General features: G+C 36.9%; 2 protein-coding genes across 2 annotated transcripts in view; both read left to right on the top strand.

Moving 5' to 3' along the window:
* On the top strand, positions 1-6,669 carry LOC103388345 (cysteine-rich venom protein). The gene is made up of 9 exons (XM_008323280.2): positions 1-15; positions 583-646; positions 1,795-1,801; positions 2,110-2,210; positions 2,600-2,690; positions 3,865-4,007; positions 5,449-5,534; positions 5,628-5,710; positions 5,836-6,669. Exons 2-9 carry the CDS (start codon positions 587-589, stop codon positions 5,967-5,969), a joined length of 705 nt encoding a protein of 234 aa, XP_008321502.1. The 5' UTR covers positions 1-15; positions 583-586; the 3' UTR covers positions 5,970-6,669.
* A 2,717-nt stretch (positions 6,670-9,386) lies between these two features.
* The window catches only part of plcl2 (phospholipase C like 2), a 28,782-nt gene continuing 13,739 nt past the window's right edge, over positions 9,387-24,429 (top strand). The window contains 4 exon segments of the mRNA XM_008323281.3: positions 9,387-9,535; positions 9,672-9,882; positions 10,163-10,679; positions 23,066-24,429. The exon segment at positions 23,066-24,429 is cut by the window's right edge and continues 49 nt beyond it. Of these exon segments, the coding sequence (XP_008321503.2) occupies positions 10,416-10,679; positions 23,066-24,429 (1,628 nt within the window). The 5' untranslated portion in view covers positions 9,387-9,535; positions 9,672-9,882; positions 10,163-10,415.

The following is a 24,429-nucleotide window of genomic DNA, read 5'->3' as shown; positions in this document are numbered from 1 at the left end:
CAGGACAAACGGCAGGTACGTCGTACAGTTTCATACCTATTTAATATTCTTTATTTCGTTTTAGCAAAACAGATTAAAATTTACACTGAAATATAACACTGGGGTCAAAATTGAAAAATTAGATTTAAAATGTTGATAAAAAAGTCAATCGTACAATATGTACAAAAGAGAGCTGGATGTAAGTAACTGAGTTAGGAACTGTATAAAAAGCTGTATATATATATATATATACAATATATGTGTACATATATACAGTACATACAAAACAATATAGTATATATTACGCCATAGATAGGACCACATAATATACTGTATATAAAATGAAACTGTGTGGTCAAAATGATAGAGTAAATATTAAACTAGTATATAAAAAACTAGTATAGTAAAAGTATAAATGGTATATATTGAAGTTACCACATAAAATATATATAAATAAAGTGTAAATAAGGCTATGCAATGTTTATTAAGCTATATACTTTGGTGTATGTAGAGTATATATAAATGTTAGTGTTACATTTTAATGTAATAGCAAATGTAGAGTGATTTTTTCCTTGTTTTAAATTTTTTTTTCTTTTGCAACAGGAGAATGTTGGCACTCGTGGTCTGCATGTTGACACTTCAACGTGTTGAATCCTCCTGTAACGTGGTGAGTATTTTTCTATTCAATGTGCTTGTCAAATTTTAAGTGAAAACATGTTTTTGTGTTTGTTTGTTTTTCACATATTTGCAATGTGAGTAAAATATCAGTTTCAGATGACATTGTTGACAGGACGTCTCACAGATCTTTCCTATGATGATACTGTATGTGTTCTCACTTAGTAATAACAGGAAACGCATCGAGTGACACTCAGAATAACTGACCTGCTGTTAAAGTATGTTAAACCTATTTGCTTTTTTAATGTTAATTTTAGATAAAAAAAACCCCAACAATTTGAATAAAGACCAAATATGCAGAAGGTAGTGACGGGCAAAACCAGAACTTTTGATTTTCCTCTGGAAATGGAACCCAACTCTCTGCTCTCTGCTTCTGAGGCAGACGTGCTAACCGAAGCTATGGGATACCAATTCAATTTTAAGCAATATTCTGCCAATGCTAATATTCATAATTTGTGTTTAACATATCGGTCATAACAAATTACATGACTTGACGTGTACAGTGTAATCTATATAGTTAATTGCTACCATTAAGGGACAAAGATGACTAGTGGACCTGATCACATGGAGTCTCTTTGGTCAGTGGTCATGTGACATGAATGGATCAGTTTAATTGTTCATTACTAGGGGGTGTTGCAGCACAAGAGTCTATATGTAGTAAGTTAGAGTAGAAGATGTGGACGTGACATTTACTCGTTAGTATTGATACTTTATGAGAGTATTTGATAATACATACTCGTCCGAGTATTGCTATATCCGTACCATGGAATTGCTACTCCCATCACTAACAAGACGTGTGACGTGTTATCCCCAGAGTTCTTCTCTCTTTCTGTTGGTAACCCCCCCACTGTTTGAATTCTAGTCCAAACTCTACTCTACGTATGAAATTTGGATTTCTCAAGCCCTGATTATGTATTTTACAAGTCTTCGTTCCAATTTTACCATCTAACATTGAAGATGAAATCAACGGCTGCCTGTCACTTTTACACAGTGTCATATCTTTCTCTTGTTTCTATAATATTTGACAGAAGTGAAAGTATTTCAACCTATTACTTTCCAATATTTCTTAACAACTGTCCTGCTAACTCTTGTCATTTCTACATGAACCTTGCTTCGCGCTGCGCCTTGCTGTGTCCACAGCCTGAAGGTAAGCACACAGTTAAAAACCTTCCGACGTGTTATAATCTCCCCTGGGATTATACATTGGATTGTACTGCCATGCCAATAACTTCCCAAGCAAATAAGATTAAGAGATTTGTGCTCCTGTTGTGTAAAGTCACTTTACAGTCATTAAACCAGGATACGTTTGATGTTAGTGGATCATATGGCAGTTGTTAGATGCCAACAGAGCAAATATCAGTTTTTATTATATATTTAATCTACCCCCGATCCATGTGAGTGTCTGTGTCTGTGTGTGTGGATGCTTATCCGGGTGTGTCTGTGTACGCTTGCTAGGACTTTGCACACTGAATCTAGACGTGCAGAAAGAGATTGTGGACCAACACAATGACTTCAGGAGGAACGTTCAGCCAACAGCAGCTGATATGCTGAAGATGGTAAGAGTTTAATGGAAAATGATGCTGATTTAAAAGGTTTACTACAGTAATAATCAGAATAAATATAGAAAAAAGAAAAAGGCAATATATATGATTGGTCAATGTGATTATCATATGCTCAATTAAGAAATGGTAGCCTAAAAAGGAAAACATTACACTACTAACATCAAGTGAATGGTATTATTTGTGATTCATTGATTTTTTAATGCTCAAAATCTCACTCCGTGGTAAGAGACAGCATGTAACACAATCTAGTGTAAATATATTAAAATTTTATGTTGCAGATATAGTATTACCTTTTTTTTTTTTTTACAGTGGATGTTGGTTTGTGATTACCGGTAAATGCTTTATTTTACATGACATTAATGAATAATTGTTCCTCTTTACAGAGCTACAGTAAAGAGGTTGGCCACAGCGCTCAGAGCTGGGTGAACCGTTGCTTGCTAAAACACGGACCTGTCATGTCCCGCATGATCAACGGTACTATTCTCTCCTCATTTCCCTGATGCCTCCTCTCATCATGTTTATAATATTCAACCTCTTATCCTCCTGACTACAAGTAGTTCAAATTTGCTATACAGAAAGAATATTTAGGGCTTTTGAATGATACCAAATGTGAAGGGGTAGGAATAATTACCTTACAAAGATTGGGGAATTTTAAAAAAAATGTGATTGGAAAAGATTCTATATAATATAGGGAGAGGATTTTATGAATATTTAGAAGGGTTTGTCCAAGGCCTAATCCATTGTGGCATGGTCACCAGAAATCACCCTGTAGATTCATTAGATTCCTGCAGAAGATGCTGCATTGTATATCAATCATTGGAATTTACAATGCTTATGTGTATGTGGTACCTGTAAATAGAGTTAGAAGCTGACTGAAGCTGACACACACAGGTAGGGCATTTAGCAAAAATATAAAAATAAAAGAATTGGTCAATGGCACAATATGAGCGGCACAAGTCGACGAGGAGTCGATAAATCGTGTTTTTTTAACAATATGAAAAAAACGTGAAGTCATTAATGCTCCACGTGCAGCACAACCTTTTATGTGGAGTTTTTATGTTTCTAAGGCAGTGGTGACACTAAGGTAGTGTCAAACTCCAAACATACTCATTCCACTGGAGGGTCATATCTGTGTAGTTTTTAATATAATACAAGGACTACAGTGCCTTTTCTCTCATTTGTAAATTATATAATATAATCCTAGCTTAGTTACCTTGTACTGACCTTGTAGTAGTGTAGTGCCCCAACAACCAGGATTTACGACCTCTTGTCTAGAAAATAAAGTTTGTATATCTCCTGGGTTTTTTTTAGATTAAGAGGTACTTGTGTTTGACGTTGCGGGTCTAAATATGCTAGGATTTATAGTCCAGTGCATGTATATTGTATTACTACCCTGTCCTTTTTTAAAGACTCTAAATTTAAAATACATTATAAAGATTTCAAACCTTTTTTGTATAAATAAAAATTTGACAAAAACAAAAACTTGACCATGTTTTTACCTCCAGTCTTTATATTTTATAATTGACCATGATTTTACCTCCAGTCTTTATATTTTATAAGCAAATGAAACAAGGTTGGTGAATTAATTACAAATCAAGATCATTACGTTGAATAATCTTGGCCCCGTGTGGCTCTCCCCTATAAACAGGATATCAAATGGGAGAGAATCTCTTCTACTCGTCCTATTATCTCAGCTGGACTGACGTCATCAAAGCCTGGCACAGTGAGGTGGAACACTACAAGTTCCCCATTGGATCGATCAATGGCCAACCTACTGGTCACTACACGCAGGTAACAGTCTTCCTCAGATACCCTCGCGTCCTGTACTGTTGACACATCTTTAACATGACATCAGCACAGCACCGAAAAGGTGACGTACGTACAGGTGATGCACGTGTTAGTGGATGGATGTAGAAGAACAAAACTGAAGTGGAAAGCTGCCGAAACGTGTCACAACATTTGTGATGTTGGGTTTGGTTAAAAAAGAATACTTCTCTCAGACTAGATACACAGATTTACCGTAAAACTTTCTCTTCCAGCCTTTGACTTTGAATTTGAGTTAAACTTAACCCAAATTTTTAAAAGTGACTTGAAATGAGACCTATTACCAGCGAGACTCAACGCCACTGGATCAGTCTTTCATTTAAAGTCCGTGTTATACTTCCCTTTGACACTTCCCAAAAAGACATGTTGACACAGTTGGGCTAGAGGTAAATACTGTCCCACCAAGTACACTGGTACATAGTCTTCAGTGATCCCTTCACCTGCTGTACACCTGCACCTACTGGTTCGATTCTTGTACTACACAGGGGATTGTTGAGAATGTTTGCTGTTACGCCTTAACTCCGTTTGCTGTGAAATCTCTTAAAAATACCTTCATAGACCCAACCACACTGATATTTGATCAACTATTCACACAGGGGAAATATGACCCAACTGTTGCATTTTTTAAATCATGCTTTATAGCAGTGGTTCTCATATTTCACCCCCGCACTCCCCGCCCCCCTGCGAACTAAAATACTATTGAGAACCTCATCACATGTATATTTCAATCTGTACAAACCACTGTATGAGTTGCTGCCAACTAGTGACTGGGGGCGTGTTAACATTCAAGGATGGCAGCAGTGGTACACTAATGTCCAGCGTGCCATATTCCATTGGAAGCCCCTCACCATGGCCCCCCAGTACTCTTACTCTTATAGAAGTACTGCTTTATAGGGATGTAATGATGCATCATGAACCAAATTTTCATCGATTCATGAATTATTATCAATTATGTTTGGTCATATTTGTTTGGAGCTCATTTTGTTTCTAAACAATCATGATAAAATCATATCATTGAGGACCCCTTTAACTACTGCATAAGGTTTAAATAAATAACTGTTTTTTGTATCATAGTTATTTATTACAAAATATAGTGTATGTTACTTTTAACTGCAGGATTAAAATACATTTTATTTTTTCAGAATCTAGTCTTCTTGTCCTTGTTCTTGGATTAACATATTTTCATAAAAAAGTAAAAAAGTCAGCACATTTTTAGGGGTTAGAGTTTGACGATAGCATTTCATTCATATCATCAATTCCTATTTTTAGTTAGGTCAACACAATTAGTAGGGTTGTCTTGTGGGTCACATAAGATAAGTTAAGAGAGGAAACAGGCCCTGAGTTTGACACTTGGTTTACATGGTCAACAATGTAGAAATAAAGAAAAATGTATTTTTTTTGCCCTCAGATGGTGTGGAAAGGTTCATATAAGATCGGCTGTGGAGTGAAACTCTGTGGGGAAGTCTTTCTGTATGGCTGCCAGTACTATCGAGCGTACGTGACTTTAGTGCATCAAAAAACTTTTATCATAATTTGGTTGTAACCCCATGCAAACAACACCTTTGGGATTTTCATTTTGTTCTACAGAGGGAACTTTAGATTTTGGAATCCGTATACCGTAGGACCTTCATGTCAAGCCTGCCCGAATGACTGTGAGGACAGGCTTTGCAGTAAGTAGACCCTCTGACTACTGTCCACTAAATAAGTTGCACTCTTCTTTTATGCATTAAATGCTGAAGTTGAAAGTAGATGGCATATTGAATGCTCCGTTATTGTATCCGCTTTTCTGTTGCAGCCAACCCATGTCCACATATAAACAACAATGTCTACTGTCCTTTAAAAGCTCTGGATAAGGTTTGTTCAAATGAACAGTTCAAGATGTGTCCTGCTTCGTGTAGCTGCAAGACTGAAATCATCCCAATAGGCTGAAGATGAATCCATACACTAACAGTACAAGGCTTTGACTTTTCTTCCTATCTATGTGGAGGGATGATGTAGGAATTCTGTGTTCAATATATTAGACAACGATCTTTTCCGTGTGCCAAAAAACGATTACGTTAAATCACTTCATTACAAAGTATACCTGCTTTACTCTTTCACTCCATAACTTTGACATTGAAATGTTGTTTGCTAAAGATCATATGTAAGAAATGGATGTAGCCATCAGGTCAAAGGTCATCTGCTGAATTATGCTTCTTTTCTGCAATATTTAACATTTCAAAGTGTATTTTTTTCCCCAAGTAAACGCAGTACCATTTTGAACACTTATGTCCAAGTCTGTAGAAGACACCACACATGGTTCAAATCCCAGCCGAAACGGGAGATGGTCCAAACAAAATTAAAACAACAAAACAAATGGTTAAAAAACCAATTGAAAATTGCCAGTTTTGTCAATCATTAGTCAAAATAAACTAAAATGTGCAACAGCGCAACATGAGCTCAACAATAAGAAAGAAAAAAAGCAATATTGCCCTTAAAGTCGTCTAGAATGTCTCCAAAGCCAATCTTGTGAGGCTTAGAACCCAATGCTAAAAACATATTTGACAGTGTTATCGACAAACCTACACTACACTTGTACAGCCATACCTTCAGACACATAAAGATAAAACAAAAAATCAATAATGCAGGAACGCCAGCAGGGTAAACATTTACCATTTTAATGGATTCCCTTTGATCTCCTTGGCCTGATATCAAAGATAGTCTTAGATCACTACGTTGTTTCATCCTCAAAGTTTAGGAGTAGACATCTGAGCTGCTGCTGAGGTCTACTGCTACGGTCTCTAGAACATATACCACCTCTAAATGAAGAGACTTTTGTTAGTAACCAGAAGTTGCAGTAACACCCACATCCAATCAAAGTCTTCTCCTTGATCTCTGTACTTCATCTCTCATCCATAAACTTTAAATCAAATCCAGAAGATTTTTTACTTCAATTTCCTGTGGCTGTTTTACCTTTTATCCAAGGGACAGTTTCGAGGACAGTGCCCCTCTCATTCATGAAACTAGGCTTGAATATTCTTAAGGATGTTTGACTTTATGTTATTTGGCTACTCATTAGAGGCCAAAAATGTTTCTATTAAGACAATTAGGAAAAAACTAAACAGCAAAATTGCTACTTATAGATCACACACCTTGGAGATGTGAAGACGCTCTGATGCAGATTGAACTAATAAACTCACTTGACCTTTAGGGGCACAACACAATTTGAACAATTATACTTATTGCGAACTTAATGAAGCTACACGAGAGCTCGATTTCTCAATTTTTCAGGAGCAGAACCTCCCTCTAGTGGGCAACTACTACTTCTGCCTCATTAAATACTTCAAAAGGCTACATCTACTTTTTAAATGTGGGATATGGTTCTTATAAAAAAGTGGATTGATTGTTTCTAAGATTATATATTTATGTCATTTGTCTAGGGTTTGTTTTTTCAGAAATAATCAAAAATATACATCCTCATACAGACACATCTTGTGGTAGCTCTAGTCAGCTCTAGTTAGTGCCTATATATATACGAATCAAACAATTTATCTATGATTTCAGTCATATGAAACTGTTCACCAAAAAAAAAACTATCACCAATAATTAACATGGGAAGTAGAATATCAGGGTGGTGGTTTTGTGAGCCAAATTGCCTGTTGATAAATGAATAAAACATGTTAAAACAAATAGCCCTGTTGTAATGTGTTTTGATCCAAGGACTGAGTTCATTTAGGACTTATGGGTAAAACGTTATTTTACTAGGAGACAATTGAGTAAAATTCTGTCAAATGTTTCTCTGTCAAACAATAGTTGATGATGACAGTGAACATGAAAAGAAAGTCCCCTTATACACAATCTCTCTTGCACACATACACACCCTGAGACATCCTTAGAGTTAACATGGCTTCTATACAGTCATGTGACATGTGCTGTCCTTGGGGGTTGACAGATGTAGCTGTTGAACACAGTCATGTAGCTGCAGAACCCAGTTTCCCATCCAGCACTGCAACAAAATCTAATCAAAGAACCAAACAGAATTGGGGGCTGGGGGTATTCTAAATTTAAAATCATTATGTAAAATGAGCATCACTGCAGTTTCATTTCGTTTTGCTCTTTCTGTGATAGATGATGGATACTTAACACAAAAGACTAAAATGAACGTTATTTCTCATAATTAATATATTTTACATTTAAACCTTGTCATTAAAGAAAATCTTGTGTCCATCAACTTCCCACAAATAGATTTGAACTAGTTCATTTATTTAAAAAATACTAACTATGTTAGTATATGTTTGTTCTCTCTCCAACTTTTCTATTTGATAAGCATCATACAGTGATAAATAACTGTTTTCCAGAGGTCAGCAGTTTAAACAGCTTGTTACCCTGGTGTGATTGACCCTCCAGTGAATTCAATGGGATCTCTTTAGGCATGTGTTGCCTCTAAATGTCCTCACGGGGGCGAAAAAGGACAAGATTTTGGTTGTAGCATACAACATAATTACCATAAATTGCTTCTAAATAAACCTCAACTGTAAACTATAAAAAATTACCAAATGAATAAGGTGAGACTTTTTTTTCATATGGACACATTTTACCGCACACAGGAGCTCTTTCAAACTGAACTTGAAGTCCATCCTGGACCATTGCCTGCGGCTGTGCCAATCACGAGGCCTCCTGTTACATGCTGGCTCTTGCCAGGTCTTCGAACGGCCACTCACAATTTCTTTACATTGCACGTGTAAAATATAAAAAATAACCTTGTATTATGTCTGCATAATAGGTATGTCTGCATGCTAACTTCAAACTGCATTAAAATGACTTCCCTTCGGACAGACGATGCTGAATGCAGCACTAACAGTTGCTCTACCAAGGAGCTCCATCAGAGAATTCCTAATTCCTGTCTTCTACAATAGAGTATTGTGTTCCAGGCTCACTTCTCTTCATTTACTGTATGTGCACATGGACCCGAAATCTGTGACCCTCTCTACTGACGATAAGGTGGTAAAAGTTGGGTTTTACACCTAAACGTTTATTATTAAATTTTCATTTAAAAAGAATTTTAGTACCACAGAATGAAATTATCCAAGTTACAGTTTAGGTAGCTAGCCTAAAGTGCAGGGGAAGGGGTTCAGTCAGCTGTCCTGATGAGGCATAGAAAGCCTTTTTTTTCTTTAATTATCCCATAATGATTCAATTGCAATGATTGCAATTTCTTTTGAACTACTATGCTGTACCATAACTTTTTTCACATCATTTTGACTTAATCTTCCATGGGTAGTTTCACGAAAACCGCTGATTCCACTAACTGCAACAGGCACAAAAAGAGGAACAGGACGAGAGGGTGTGGCCTGTGAAAAAAGGTCATCATTAATTTTGATTGACAGCTCAGCCTGTTTCTGTATCTGCGTGCACAACTGCTAGAACTTCAAGGGGTTTAAAGCGGAACAGCTCACCGGCAAAAACAAACCTTTGGTTTTTCATGAAACAAAAACAAAAACAAAAAGGCTACACGGGTAAGTCTTGTGTAGTTGGAGGAGATACGGAAGGAAGAGGGGTTAGGTATTGTCTTTTTGTCAACTCTGCCGAAAACTGTTCCTTTGAGAGTTTTTAACTTATTTCTTAACTTTGTTTAACTCCCTGCTAACTTAGCTTAGCATTGCCGTGGCTGCGATTCTATTTAGACATTTCTGGCACACAGAGGAGGCAGAGGAGAGGAGAAAACGGGGTAGAGTCTACACAGCTGTGCCCACAAGTAAACGGAAGGAGGGGTATAAAGAGGAGGAGGAGGACCAACTCCAGCACCAGCGTCCTGCTCATGGAGGGTCGCAGGGGTTTAAGTGACACATTAAGCCGCAACCAGGTATGCGCTCAGTTTTAAAAAAAATGTTTTTATTGATTAAGCATAAACTCGACAAGAATGGTAACGTGTTTGGTAATTACTAGTGCAGAAATTCGTAACAACGATTACCTCTGTGAAATCGTGGCTAAAACTGTTTTTAAAATCGGAGTCAAACGTGATATTTCACGCGACGTAGCATCAGCACGCAGTTACAGACACTTGCATGTGCTGTCAATGCTTCATGCAATTCTTCTTAACGATGCTAATCACCATTGTCTATGTTGCTCTTTTTTCCTCACAGATTTACGATGCTGCACAATGAGGGAATCCAACGCCTGTGTAGCATCAGCCTGACGTTTACGTGCATTCACAGATGATGATGGTGATAAGGCAGATATCCGGCAAACGCTACAAGGCAATAGGCCAGTCAGGATATCGGTGTGAAGCTCAACAGACGAGCCATTACCAACTAGCCACTCGCTTGATTGTATTTGTGTCTGTCTGTGTATGCGTGTATATACGTGTATGTCCGTGTGTATGACTGAAGTGCCTATATGGCGGAGTTCGGGGAGGACAACAGTCATCCTCCATTGAATGTCGGGGATAAAACGGCACTGCCAGGAGATGAAGCAGACGGCAAGACGCATTGCGAAGTGTCTGTATTGAATGGAGACTGTGGGATACATGCTGGGAATAATATGGTCGGTTCGGGATCCATAGTCACACCCGGCAACCAAGCCAGCGGAGAAACAGCAGCCAACACCTCCGTGGGATTAGATGCCAAAAATGAGATACCACGCAGGAGCAGCATTATCAAGGTAAGCCTTAAAGTTCAGTCTTCTGTCTCCCGTTCTGTGCTTCCTCTGCTGTGATATAAAGCTCGAAGTTTGTTTGTTTGTTTTTTTGCCAAAAATAATAGCACATCATCTGTAACTAATCTGCTCTCAAACATGTTTGCAGGTAACAGCATTATCCAAAAAATGTTTTTCATAACAAAGATGAGAAAAGGGATGCTAAAAAGCACATCCTGTACTTGGTTTGAATCATTTGCATATAAGAGATTGCATGTGAGATAATCTGCGTGTTAAGCCAATATTAATCTTTTAGTTTACTTGGACAAGAAGATAATTTGCTGCCAAATTTTAGGTGTTGCATAATCAAAGTAACAATATTAGTATTATATTTGCACAATTTAGAGATGTTAAACAAGAACATAGTAGCTGAAGATACATGGCTACCTTTCATTGCAGCTTTCTTTTATTTCTAGTAATTAAATATTTTCTAGTTTGATTCTGGCACTGAGTTAGGTGTGTAGAGTGTTGTAGTCCTCTCATCAGTCTATTCCTACCATGTCTTTTTTTTTTTAGCATAACAAACATGGAAGTTAGAGGGCATCTTCAATCACACATGATGCAACTCTTAACTGATGTTAAGGGATGATGAACATGTTTTTTTGCTAAGTTTTGTTTTTCATTCTTCCGGTGGTACAAACTGCTGGTGTTTTATTTCTGTTCCATCATCTGTTACTGCATTTCTTTTAGAGTGTTGTCAGTTTATCAGTCCATGTTATTTCATCATTTTTTTTCTTGTTCTTTCTACCATTTGTCAGGCCTTGCAAAACGACCTGGTACTAGTTTGTAGTATGATAAAAATACATAATCCTGAGTTTTGTAACTGTATCAACAGGGACAGTTGTGTGAAAACCCAAATGACAGCAATTTGAGCAGGTTTGTCTGTACTATAACACATTCATCATCTAGATTTTAGTTCAAAAGATTATAGCTCAATCAGTAAGTATTTGTGGACAGACTATAATGCATGTTTGACTGGCCACATAAATTGCAAATTAGACTTTCATTATATATGCAACCTCGAAAAATCATCAAAATATAATTTTTTTGAGTGTTACAGTACACTGATATGTTCACTTGCTGTTTATGGTCATATCTGTAGTAAATATAGTGTTCTAAAGGTGTGTTTACATCCTTATCACAATATTATTACAAATAAATCCCATTGAGAATACTTACAGGAGCACTACTTTTTTTCCTCTTGGAACTGTTCGTTCCTGCCTTAATGATGTAATGTATTGCCTTGAGCTTCACCAAAGACAGTATTCAGGCTGTGATGTGTGTGAGGCAGGATCAGATAGTCTTTGTTGTTTCTGTAGAGGTAAAACACAGTGACTTCAGTACAGATAGGCGCCAGAACATAATGTCCATAAAATTAACCAAGGCATTTCAAGTGGTGGTAAATTCAAGAGATTTGTGAAACCTCTACTGTCACCCTTAACATACAATAAAAAGCAGCTACAGCTCAAATCAGTAGCATGAGTTTAAATGAATCAAATGAAAACAGCAATATAAGTGGTGATGGTAGTTGTCATTCTGAGTTAAATAATTGACAGATCAACATGTTTTAAGAAATGTTTAAGAAATTGAAGATTACATGTAGATAAAAGTTAAGGTTAATATTAAAAAAAAAAAAATCATTACAGTACAATGTGGGTAACTCAGTGACTGCAGGTGTGATTACAAAGTATGTATGCATGTAAAGTATATACAATACAGCAGAAAAACAAGAACAAATTGTGTTTCTGCTTTAACATATTTAGGGGAGTACCCTGATGTTTTACTTAACTCCATTTGCTGAGTTTGAGTTCTTCAGTCACACTGGTTAAATGCAGACACTTACATGTTTGGTGAGGATATGATAAGCAGTAGCTTCCATGTAACAGAAGAGTGTGTTTGACACTCTTCTGTTTAGCAACTTGTTACATAGTTGCTAAAAGGGTTCACAGTAGAAAACCAGTGTACACCATGTTTCCACCATAGTGTTAATCTAGGCAACTAATAACTGTGTGTCGCTAAGCACATAACTAAGCATACTATTAACTTACTTGGGACACTGATTCAGCAGACTTAGTCAATCGTGCCTCCCTTCACGTTCTTTAATGCTCTGTATTTCAACACTACCATCTTACTTGGCAATACCAAAACGGTGTGGAAACGTGACTATGGATATCTTGCATGCCAGAAATTGGTAGACAGTTTTTTTTTTAAATCATGCACTATTTCCCTCTAAATATTAGACAGATCCCAGCTTTATTGTTTAGCAACTGAAACTTTCAGCCTGAAGCTTTTTTTTTTTTTTTGCATAGTTTAATTAGCCTTTCTTAAGAAGCATCTAAGATCATGACACTTATTCCTGTCAAAAGCCTCAAGGGTATTTCCTGTTGCCAATGTCAGCATTATTTCTATGCAAATCTTGGCTCTTAGGCAGTAGCTGTCATAATGTCAGTCATGAGACTGTAGAAAAACATGTTTGAAGATGTTGCTAAAACCAACAAAGGAATCATTGTTACAGTGCCATCTTCATATCAACTTTACTTATCAAACACAAAACATTATTTCAGCCTAAACCCCTAATGGTAACAAAAGACACATTTTGAGGTCATTAAATCTGTATTCAGACTAAGGAAGTAGCAAGGACAAAAGACTTGATTGAGAAGCATTAAAAATTAGGGGAGAACAGAAAATAAATGTAGTATTCTGGTTTAAAAAGTAAAAGTGTGAGGTAGGCCAGAAATAGCATACAGTCTTAAATCCCCTAATTTAAGTTTAAAGAGGATTGCGAGGAGGTCTCTACTTCTCACTTGTCCTATAAAGCTTGTAAAGCTTGCTACTATTATGAGTCAAGGAGATACTAAAGCACAAGAGTGGTACTAGTTGACAGCCTATTGGTTCCCAGTTAGTTGACATGGTGATCTTTGAAAGAACTGATGAATACAAGTTCATATTTTAACCAGAGCTTGTTCACGTGTCTGCGACTTGAGCAAATTTGTTGTTTAAATTGTTTTATGATCTAGCCATGAAAATCAATTCCTCAGGTAGGTGTACAATTTCATGTCTCATTGAGACAAAAATGCTCAGCATATGTTCTCCTGGGGTGGACCACACACCCACTCTTTAGTTGGCAAGACTTGCAGGTAACACATTCTTGACACATTGTGGGTGTTGAACTTTGATTTGCCATCTGCCCTCTATATTGATGGAGGGGTAATATTGACTTTTCTGCCTTGTAAATTTCCCAGTAATCTCTCACTACACAAAGACCTGTCCAAACCTTAGGTCACACAGACCTTTAGAGTCAGATTTACTTTCATGGTATGTGAGCAGTTTTGGTGTTACCTTAAATTAGTATGGTAACACCTTAGCAGAGAAGCCCAGACTCCCCTGCCAATTTGTTCCCCACAAATGATCCATCCATCCATCCAAATCACATTGCACCGTACCAACCCCCCTGAACCTTCCTCCACTGGAAGGTATCAACTGCCCTAACCGGAATTTGAACTTGCCCAGGAGGTGAACCCTTGGGTTCCACACCAATGACAGAGACATTGCCTCTGGGTCAAAGTGCCACCACAGATGATCAAATTGCTTTTTATTCAGACAAATCATTTTGAAACATTCAATTTCAAATCAAACCTAAATATCACACTTTCAATTACTTTACAAAAAACATAAAGGTGCAGCATCCAATCAAATTGAAGTTTTAATAAAAAAATATCCAATAATATTTAATTTTATTTAAATATGTACTACTGTCTACAGACTTATTTCAACATTATTTGACAACTGTTAATAATCCAAAGTTACTGTGAGGTGGCTGTGGAAGGGTGGAAACGTGTTAACAGGGCTCTCTGTTTTGAACAGTCACTCAGTGTACACTTCTTGTTAAACAGCTACTAAAATGTATGAAGGATGTGGTTAGATCAACACCAACCACATTGTTGTAGTAACAGCAGTTAAAAAAAACAACAACTGATTTTACTGATAGTTTCTTTCTTTTCACGCAGGTGTTTACACATGCATACTTGGGTGGGCGTGGGCTGATCAAACCTTACTGACCTTACTCTAAAGTATTGGCACCATTTCACAAAAAGCTAAATTAAGTTGATTTTCTTTTGCTTTTAATCTGATCATGACTATTCCACCATGCTAAAATACTTCACATAATATAAAGAAAAACTGCAGATTATAATTAAAGATTTTAGTTTAATTTTAGTTTAAATTCCTGTGTATTCTAAACACTAGGTACGACTGAGCCACATAATCCCACCATGACAAGGCCATTTGGGGGAGGTTAGACTTCCCAAGCAAATGAAGTGCTGTCCCATCAAAAAGTGCATCACGCAGCAGAAGTGGTTAGAGGATTATTTATGGAAGTTGTGACTCTTTGAAAACCATTTACCTTAAACATTTTTTTTAAAGAAAACCACAACACACTGTACAACCACTTCCTTTCTGTAAAGGATGGAACAGAGTTTTAGGCAGAGTTACACAGCCACCTACAGAGTGTGAAAGTCTCTTTTGGGTGGAGTACCACTTTACCCAGAATTGCATTTACTCACTCTTGTCTGGTAAAAAAAAACAGACGTGGATTTAAATATAGTACCGTAAGTGTCAAAAACTTGACAGAAATGTTGTGTTTTTAAATGTACATGCTAAACACTCACACAAACTCCAACTACATGGCTGTACATCCCCCTTCCTCTGTTTTCTTCACACCAAATTTAGAAATGTTTGCTCTATTGCCAGAGGTATGCACAACGTTGACATATTTGTAGTGTGAATTATAGCTCTTTGCTCTCAGTTGAACTCATCAAGACCAGATGCAGGAGTGTTCTTATCTTTCTTCTAAAATTAACATCAGGTGCACTGTGCGTATTGCAGAGCCGCCATAATATCCCTGTGTACCTGTTTGCCAAGGCCATAGTTGAGAGGCATAGTTCTCTTCCTTTAAAAGCAAACGTTTGAAGTAAATATCTTTGCAATGCTGTAACTGTGTCTCTAAAACCATTTAGCTGTAGACTTTACATCATGTAAAAGTTCAAACTAAGAGCATGATGGGAAGTTCTCTGTCTTAAATATCCTGGGTAATGTTAAAGTCATCCAGGTTTCCTTCCTTCCTGTGAAAATGTAAGCAAAATTTGTCAACCTGCTATTATTGTAGCATATTATGCTTATCCCTTATAATTACATTTCGATGTTTGACTGAAGTGGGGTTCAGGTGTGCAACTGAGTAACAAAGGCAAGGACCCAATCAGATTCATTTTTACCTTCATATTACTACTACAGGATAAGTGTCCACTGGATTAAGAAGATGGGGCACCCTCAATAACCAATAACCATGACCTTCTTTGCGTTGCAACAGCCAAGGTTAACGTCGGTTACAGTTAGAGGTTTCTGACACAGACACAGTTTATCCAATGTAACTTTAGATGCTGTCTCTGGTTCCTTGCACACACCTCTCATTAAAAACCATGCAGAAGTTAATCACTGCAGGTGTGATTACAAATGTAGATAAACCGATAAAAATCATTAAGGAATCAACCCAATAACAGGTATGGCTAATGGAAATTCATTGAGTAAATACTTTCTCCTAACCATTAGGTAATAGAGCTGTAGGTTTATGTTAGCCTCAGAGGGCTCTGACTATCAGCAGCACTATATTAAAAAAAAACGAATTCATTATTGAAACAGCATCTAACTGTGTGCAATTGGATGATAGAGAATAAGTCTCGATCTGTATAACAGCCCTGGTGTTCAGTATTTTATTTAGAACACGTTTTCACACTTTCATTCACATTACGTACGTTTTGCCAGTGTGAGGATAAATAATACATGAAAACAGATTTTTTTTTAACCCACCTTATTTCGCACCTTGGCTCATAATAAATAAGGATATTTTCTTCCACTGCTTTGTAACAGTTCTTTCACAACTCTGTGGTAGAAAGTAAAACAGTCTTAGTATGTGATATAACAGTGCTATTAGGGAAAAAAGTGGAGGGGCAGAGCTGCTAGTCCAAACATGGTCATTAACACTGTGTATCACACTGCAGCAAATCTAAACATGAAAGGTGTCATTGTGTGAAAGCGTTGCAGGAGGATACAGTAAATAGACAGTTGAACACAACATGCTAGACATGTGGCCAAATAACCAATAACACCACAAAATAACATTTTCTTTGTTTAATGATCATCCATTCCTTGGAATTTACAGTTAGCTAAATCACCTGCCCCATCTTACATAATCTTTTTCTGTCTTTGTTCTCATTACACCCATCTGCGTGATTTCTTAAAAAAAATTTCCACTAGACGCCAGAACATACGTCTGTGGGGTTCCGTAGGTACCAACAGCACTGGGACAATTTGATCATTTGGTCATCATTCCCTTGAATCATTGCTTATTCATTTATCAGTTCAGATGTCACCGACTTGTGCAAGCAGTGTGTTCTTAAAGGACATCTCTGGATAGACAGTAACTACAATTCTGTGACATTGCTTAAAATTGCTTTTCACCTAGGATACATTGTGTTCAAACTTTTAGTTAGAGATGCACAGATTGCAATTTTGGCAGATTTTTGGTAGGTGTAAATTGTTACGAATTGTGGCCAATTCGGAGCCCATTCAGAGATCTTTCAACCAACAACATTTTACAACTGGGCAATATCTTCTATGATATGATATATGTTCTATGGTATGTTAAATAAAGTCAACAAGAGGGTCAAAAATTGTACTGTTACTGTTCTGTTTCAATCAGTTACACTGATGCAATGATATTCAAATGTGTGCAATGACAATGGTAAAAAGAGTTTCTGTATAACCCCATACCGAAATACGAGTTTTCCAAGTTGCGAGTAAGCAAATTTTGCAAGATACGAGGAAACCTCGAGTTACTAGTGCTCAACCTAGCTCAATTTTTCTAATCAACACTGTCGCGCTCACTGTCCCTTGCTGGATTATTTTACCCATTCTTATAACAATAACATAAAATGATTTCTTAATTATTATTATTTTATATTATCAATACATTTGTTTATATCTATGTTTTTGATGTGGAGATGGGGGAATTTTAATTTATTTAATTGATAGTATATTTATGGGGGGCTGGAACTAAATAATTCGTTTTTAGTTATTTTTAATGGAGAAAATGCAATTGAAATACGAGTGGATCGACATACAAGTGCTGTTGTGGAATGGATTAAACATGAACGGATTATCTTGAAGCCCCACTGAATCATTGCTTTGCCCTACAGTCTGAGCGAGAGATTATATATTATTGTTTGCATTGTAAACAGAGAGCTGTCATTTAATGAGGAATTTTACGCTCTGAGAGTCATGATGACAACTGCTGATATTTGTTCATGTCATTGTGTTGACATTCAATGCCATATTGTTAGCCATCATAGATCAGAACTCAAAGTACAAGCCTTTCTTTTCACAGACTTCATCTGTGCTGTTTTGCATGTGTCTCCGTGTTTAATAATGTATTGTGTTGAATTAATGACAGGATGGAGGATAAAAAAGTGTTTATTAGAGTATAAATAGTATTGCAGTTGGATTTTAAATCAATTTGATTCCATAAATTTGTTCTCAAAGCAAGCCAGTGGGAATATTTCATGTTTATTTTAGTTGTCATTCTACATTTATGTAGTCTATAGTTAATTTTGGCCTATGTTTGCTGATTTACCTGTTCTTCATCAACCTCCAGACCTTGAGGGTTTATTATAAAAACTATTTTTGTACTTGGTATCAATGAAACTCCTTCGAGCACTATCAAGTATTCTTTGTTTGTCTTAAGGAGTAGCGAGTTAGTAAGGGTTTTTTCAAACATCCTCCATAATGGCTTCCAAATACGAATACAAAAATCCACAGATAAGAAACATGCAACTTGGTATAAAAACTTAAATTTACTATAATTTTTTTTAAATAAAAAATGAGCCAGTAAAATAATTGAAAACATAAAAAAAATCACTTGTATTAATTAGGCTTTGTAGTTAATTTAATCACTGTTAATTACATTAATATGAAATAGCATTAGTAGACAGAGAAGGTGAAATAACTTAGAGAACAAAACTGTTTATCGATTTGTGTATTTTCATCAGTCTACTACATCCAAAGATCAGTTCAAAGGCCAGTGTGATAACATCTACTATTTTTAACTTTTGTACAACTCGTGGCTCTGGTTTATTGTTGTGTGGCTACATCAATCGTTCTTAGCAGAACATCACTCTGCTGTCCATGTGTAGAGCAATATGTTTTGCATTCAGGTGACAAGAATACCGTATTGTACAATTTACATATAACCATGATGTCATCTATGCTGTCATCAGGATTTAACTCAGTGGATCCTGTTAATCTCATTAGCGGCTGGTGAATGACCTTTCAGCCTTTAGTAAATATTAGGGTTATTAATGGTTGAGTGGCCAATACAGCAGTGCAAAAACTGTTAATGGTTTTAATAGGTAAAACAATTCTAAACAAAGTAAATCCATTGCATTGGATTGATGGTGTTTGTTTAAATTGTGTTTTTAGGCAGTTTTTTCAAACATTTTTTTCACGTTGGGAGCTTTGTCTTTGTCCAAACTACATTGTTCCAAGAATAGAGCGTCTTTACTCATTTGTTTGCTCAGGAAATAGTACAGCTGTAAAAGATAACGCCCTGCATTGTCATTTTTTACACACTTGGTTTGACTCTAACTGTATACCAAATTTATGCCCCTAAGGAATTTGACTGCAGTGCAGCTGGGGAGCAAATCTTTCTTTATGCTAATAAGGGAAAAAACAGAATTGAGAATTCAGTATTCAACACATTCAGGACTGCACCATTGTTGTTTCTGTTAATAAATATTTGAATTTGTTCCAGTGTGACAAATAACAAAGGAAAAACAATCCATTAATTCCTACTAATTGTTTACAGTGTTACAAAATGGCATGATGTTTAGCTATGAGTAACTTATATTCATTTTTTGTTGTTCTGGCACTGTTTTGTCACCTTTTTACTCTCTTTCACACAACATATTTGTTTTCATCCCAGCCTCCACTGATTGTTGAACTTAATGTTATTCCTGCCTTGTATTTAAACCAATCCACTTCAGTGGAACATGCAAAATCCTTCCAACTGTTGCAGAGCAAAATATCTATTAATAAGTAGTTGTACTTAACAGAGCTGTAAACCCTGCCCAAAAGTCTGAGATGTAAAATAACCCACCATGTTTGTTGTGCTTCAACTTCAGTTGAGATGCTCAGCTTGCATCAGACCTGCTTTACCGACTACAGGGCAGTACAGGGTGCAGAGAAAGGAATGACATGCCTTGGTATAAATAACATAACATAACATAAAATGTAGCCATCGGACTGATTCACATTACGTCAAGTTAGACAACCACTCTGCCAAAGCGGAACATGTATTGTCTGTTTTGCAGCTGATAAATTAGTGCAGTGTTCTGCAGGGGAGGAAGCTCACACTCACTTGGTTCTCTCTTCATTTTGAAAGATCTTTGAATTATAGAGAGAGCTTTTTACTGATTGTAGCTGTATAATCTTAGGATAAACACTGATGATGTACTATCTAATAACTTTAACTGATTAACCGATAATCAGCATTTACATTGTCCTCGACTTGCCTCTTTAATTTCCCTGCTTTAGTAATGTATTACCTTTGACTTTTCAGTGTCACTGTCTGACGTTTCCTTCATCAACATGTTGAATAAAAACATCAGTTTAGTTCATTGTTTTCACTGCCTCTGTTCATAAAGAGCAGCTTTATACTCTAGTTAGAACTAGTTCTAGAAGCTAGTTAGAACAAGTAAACTTTTTTCTATCTTTGATTTTTTTTTTTTGGCCTTTGGAAGTTACAACAGTGTTGTTGTTAAGGTTAAAAAAACACCCGACCAAGTGTCTCCTCAGTGTGGAAGGCCCTGCGTAAAATTGTTGCATAACATTCGTGGCACAAGACTCTTTTTGCTAAACTAAGTTATTCCGATAATTTAAAGCAGCCGTCCTCTGCAAAGATGTGTTTCAGGTGCATTACAAGAATCGGTGTAAGGAATGTAGAAAGAACAGTGGAGCAGAAAGAAATGGCTCCCCTGTGACTTCACCAGTTGTATAGATGGCTTGCAACTCCTGTGAGCCAGATGGAAATAGAGGATGCAAGCGATAAGGGAGTTGGATTCCTTTGGGAAATGTGTGCAGTGTTCTGTCTCACTTAGTCATTCTGTCACCATCTTATGTCCTCATTGCCCTTCCCTGACTTCAACTCCTTCATTCTGCGCACACACAGTCCACTCTGAACAAAATTGAAATATACATGTTATTTTCGAGAGCCACTAGAGGCATTTTCTATCCCTTAGCGATAGTATCTTAAACACAATAAAAACCATGTTTATTTGTCTTATTACGCAACTAAAATTAAACAGATGTTGGTTGTTTAATTCATAATAACTTATCTATTATACGTTTACTAAAGTAATGCCATCATGTATACACTGGTAGATGGATAGATATAAATCTATGCACTTGCACTTTTTATAATAATTGTTTAATTTATAATATGACCCATTTCATTAGTAGCTACTCTTGTTGACACATGGAAACAGTTACATCTCAGTTGCGAGTGAATCAGCATGGCAATCAATTCAAGTAGCCACAGGTACACAGTGCTCATCTAAGTGCTGCTGATGCTGGCCGGTTTTGCAAACATACCACCGCTGTATAACTGCCATCTGACTGAAGAGGACCATTGCATTGCAAAATAATTGCCCTTAGGAAATTGCTTCATGATGTATATGGGCTGTATTGCAGTCTACAGTACTACACTTAAAGGAAGCACATGGAAGTCATGAGATGAGTAATGCTCATCATAACTCTAAAAATACAGCAGGAGACAGACACATGCCATTATTATCATCTAACTGTAAGATGTGGAGATTATCTACAGTCACACATTTAAGGTTAAAGCACTATTATACACCAGCCAATGACGGTGTAGAATAACGTTTATATATGACTTACATTTACATGTAAGTTACATGACTTACATTTACATGTAAGTCATGTAAGTTACATTTGTGGTTTAAAGAAGTGTAAACCTGTCCCAAATAGAGAACTTAGAAGAAGTGTAAACCTGTCCCAAATAGAGACACAAAGAACTGTTTCACAAAACTGAGCAATTGGCTCATAATTTGGCAAGTTCTGAGGAGAGGCTTTGAGCAATCTCTTAGAAGTACTTGAATAGGCCTGAATAATGTGCCCATTAACTTACCACATATCTGTCAAAATGTATAACTGTATTTGTGCAGATGGTGACACTGTGGTCCTTCAGCACTGATTTTGTTGCATTCTGTCTGTTTAGAGTGATTCACCAGTCGGCACAAAAGTCAATTTACTGTTTGCAATTAACAACGGCTGCAGAACCTGAAGCTTGTTGAGAAAGTAATGAATGGCATAGGTTCCTAAATTACATAAGGCCAACACCACCAGTTGTGTTTAGTTGTAGGCGTCAAAATGACCTATATTTATAGGTCATTTTAAATGCACTATTGAAGAGATTCTTTATGCAATTTGTGTAAAATCCCAGCCCATTATTTTAAAATACTGTTTTTTGGGTCTTGTTTTCAGCATAAATATGTCCTTATATAAAGAGACCAAACAGAGGCTTTTATACTAGACTTTAGATATTTTACAACCAGACTTGCATATACAAAATTTCAATGAATAAACTCTGTCAAGTTATGTTTCATCCATGCATCACTCATCTGTCTCAACGAAATACATGTGAAGTTCAATGAGGATCTGCTGGAACTCTTTATATGCATTTGCAGACATATTTAAACACATGGAAATCATATGTGCAGTTATTTTGTGGCTTTCCACACCGAGTGAATCCTACGAATCCAGTTTTTAAGAATGCAAGCAATGCACATCTGACTTTGGTTACATCACGAGGTTGCATAGATTTTAAGTAACCCCGTTGGAAACTAAATGCCGGGTTCTTCTACTAGAGTGCAACATAAGGACTTCTTTATTTGGATCACTTTCCTTTTTTTGTCTCTACAAAATAGTGCCAATAAACTGCCACATGCTGAAAGGACTATTGTCTTGTCTAAGTTTGTAAAACTACTATCAAGAATTTCAAAGGTGTTTATGTTGATAAATTACTGGCTGCAATACATGGAGCAAGGTTCAGGGTGAACATTAGACATGTGGCAGCTGAACTATGTCATTTTGAAGGGAAGCAAGAGTTTCCTTAGAGAGAATCCCTGTATATTTTCTCTGTTTATATTACAACAATCCATCTATCAACAATCATTTGGAATTCAAGACTCCTGTTAATGAGAAACATTCTTCTGTCTTTTTAGGATGGTTCAAAACAGCGCAAGGAAAGGAAGAAGACTGTGTCATTCAGCAGCATGCCGACAGAAAAGAAAATAAGCCGTGCAAGTGACTGCATTAGTGCAATGGTGGATGGCTCTGAACTGAAGAAAGTACGCTCCAATTCCCGTATTTACCACCGCTACTTTCTCCTTGATGCTGACATGCAATCTCTGAGATGGGAGCCTTCCAAAAAGGAGTCCGAAAAGGCAAAAATTGATGTGAAGTCCATCAAGGAGGTTCGGACAGGCAAAAATACAGACACTTTTAGAACTAATGGAACCTATGATCAGATTTCAGAGGACTGTGCTTTCTCAGTCATCTTTGGGGAGAACTATGAGTCCCTGGACCTGGTGGCTAACACTGCAGATGTAGCAAACATATGGGTAACCGGACTGAGATACCTGATCTCCTATGGGAAGCATACCTTAAATATGATAGAAAGCAGTCAGAACAATATGCGCTCATCATGGCTTGGTGAACTTTTTGATGAGGCAGACTGTAATGGTAGCAAACAGTTAACAATATGTGCTGCCGTGCAGCTAATTAAAAAACTAAATCCAGGACTTAAAAATGTGAAAATAGAACTTAAGTTTAAGGAGCTTCACAAGGCTAAAGACAAAGCTGGTTCTGATGTGACAAAAGAAGAGTTTATTGAGGTATTTCATGATCTTTGCACCAGACCAGAAATTTATTTTCTCTTTGTTCAGTTCTCCAGTAACAAAGAATTTTTGGATTCCAAGGACTTGATGATATTTTTGGAAGCCGAGCAGGGCATGGCACAAGTCAGTGAAGATACCAGCTTGGAAGTAATTCAGAAATATGAACCATCTAAAGAAGGGCAGGTTAAAAGCTGGCTGTCTCTTGATGGCTTCACAAACTATCTTATGTCCCCAGAGTGCCATATATTTGACCCGGAACAAAAAACCGTTTGCCAAGACATGAACCAACCCTTGTCCCATTACTATATCAATGCCTCACACAACACATATCTAATAGAGGATCAGTTCAGAGGTCCCTCAGATGTCACAGGGTACATCCGTGCACTTAAGATGGGATGTCGCAGTGTAGAGCTTGATGTTTGGGATGGGCCTGATAATGAACCTGTTATTTACACAGGCCACACAATGACATCACAGATAGTTTTCCGGAGCGTCATCGACGTCGTCAACAAATACGCTTTTGTAGCTTCTGACTTTCCACTGATACTCTGCTTAGAAAACCATTGCTCCTTGAAGCAACAGAGAGTCATGTTTCAACATCTTAAAAAAATCCTAGGAGACAAGATCCACTTCAGTCCTCCTAAACCTGAAGATTGCTACCTACCTTCGCCTTTACAACTTAAAGGAAA

The sequence above is a fragment of the Cynoglossus semilaevis genome, chromosome 13 (assembly GCF_000523025.1).
Source record: "Cynoglossus semilaevis isolate Cse_v1.0 chromosome 13, Cse_v1.0, whole genome shotgun sequence".
NCBI classification, from domain to species: domain Eukaryota; kingdom Metazoa; phylum Chordata; class Actinopteri; order Pleuronectiformes; family Cynoglossidae; genus Cynoglossus; species Cynoglossus semilaevis.
Note: the sequence above shows the minus strand (reverse complement) of the source record. Positions and strands in the feature narration are given on the sequence as shown.